This window comes from Chiloscyllium plagiosum, chromosome 28 (genome assembly GCF_004010195.1).
Source record: "Chiloscyllium plagiosum isolate BGI_BamShark_2017 chromosome 28, ASM401019v2, whole genome shotgun sequence".
Classification (NCBI taxonomy): Eukaryota; Metazoa; Chordata; class Chondrichthyes; order Orectolobiformes; family Hemiscylliidae; genus Chiloscyllium; species Chiloscyllium plagiosum.
Window position 1 is genome coordinate 49,450,852 of NC_057737.1, and position 1,470 is coordinate 49,452,321.

The 1,470-nt window shown below is 48.3% G+C and overlaps 1 protein-coding gene across 1 annotated transcript in view; it reads left to right on the forward strand.

Moving 5' to 3' along the window:
• Positions 1-1,176: 1,176 nt before the first annotated feature.
• sumf2 (sulfatase modifying factor 2) overlaps positions 1,177-1,470 on the forward strand; it is a 65,182-nt gene continuing 64,888 nt past the window's right edge. Inside the window, exon 1 of the mRNA XM_043718881.1 lies at positions 1,177-1,387. Coding sequence (XP_043574816.1) covers positions 1,282-1,387 — 106 coding nt within the window. The 5' untranslated portion in view covers positions 1,177-1,281. The remainder of the gene's footprint in view (positions 1,388-1,470) is intronic.

The following is a 1,470-nucleotide window of genomic DNA, read 5'->3' on the forward strand; positions in this document are numbered from 1 at the left end:
GCAGTATTCCAAATGCGGCCTAACCAAAGTTTTATAGAGCTGCAACAAGATCTCACGACTCTTCAACTCAATCCCCCTGTTAATGAAAGCATGGTCTAAGATATCTAACCATGTACTCTTGATGTAGTGGAGAGCCTTCTGCACTTCAAATATCCATTTGTGTTTAGAAGCATGAGTCATGCAGTTAATTCTTAATTACCCTGTGAAGTGGCTGAGCAAACAACTCCGATGTATGGCACAGAAACAGACCCTTTGATCCAACTTGCCAAAGCCAGATATCTTGGATAAATCTAGTCCCGTTTGCCAGCATTTGGCCCATCTCCCTCTTAAACCCTTCCTATTCATATGCATCCAGATGCCTTTTAACTGTTGTAATTGTACCAGCTGGCAGCTCATTCCATACACATACTGCCCTCAGTGAATAAGTTGCCCCTTTTAAGTCCCTTTTTAAAATCTTCCCCTCCCACCATGCTCCAGGAAAAATAGCCAGATAGTGCAAAGCTGGCAACATCCTTTGTAAATCTTTTCTGAACCTTTCCAAGTTTCACAACATTCTTCCTAATAGCAGGGTGACCAGAATTGCATACAGGATTCCAAAAGTGATCCAGCTGATATTGTGGCTGTGCAGGACCTGACTTCCCAATTTTATACTTAAATATACGTACCAATAAAGGCAAAACTAAGGAACATTTCGCCGAGCATCTCAGCGGGCCTGCAGAAATCGAATTTTAATTCCCCTTCCCACTCCCTTTCTGACACGACCATCCTTGGCCTCCTCCATTGCCACAATGAATCAAAATGCAAATTGGAGGAATAACATCTGATCTTCCACCTGGGCAGCCTACAGCCCGGAGGACTCAACATTGAGTTCTCTAATTTCAAATAACCTCCCTTCCCCAACCCCCTCTGGTCAACCCTCCTTTCCAGCCACAAACGGGACTCATTCTTTCCCTCTTCCCGTGTTCACCCCCTTTATCTGCAGCTCCCCTGTCACCCACCCGGAAACATTGACTTCGCCACCTGATGCTGCCTGGTTTGCTGTGTTCTTCCAGCCTCCCTGTCTAAGTGGGAGTAGGGCCCATGTCACAGAACAATCCCAGCGACAACATTTCCTCAAACGTTTCTAGGCTTTTACTTTTCTGCCGTTGTCCGTTGATTTAAGATTCAGTTTCAGCTTCAGCTTGGCTGAATAACAGCAGTTCCCAGAGTGACAATGTACTTGTGAAACCCCGACCCCCGACCGAGTATGCGCAGGGCCGCCGGAAGAGGCGCGCGGGTGGAATGAGCCCATTTCCGGCCACAATGAGGACCCGTCTCCGTCCGAGAGCCTGGCAGTGGCTTTTACTATACCTTTGGCAGCGAGGGGCTGCGGCCATCCCGGCCACAGGTCAGTCAGTGGGTGGGAAGAGGCTGGACAGGAGGGGGTTTGAGGGGGTTAGAAGTTTCTGTTAGAGGAGGGTGGGCAGAAGC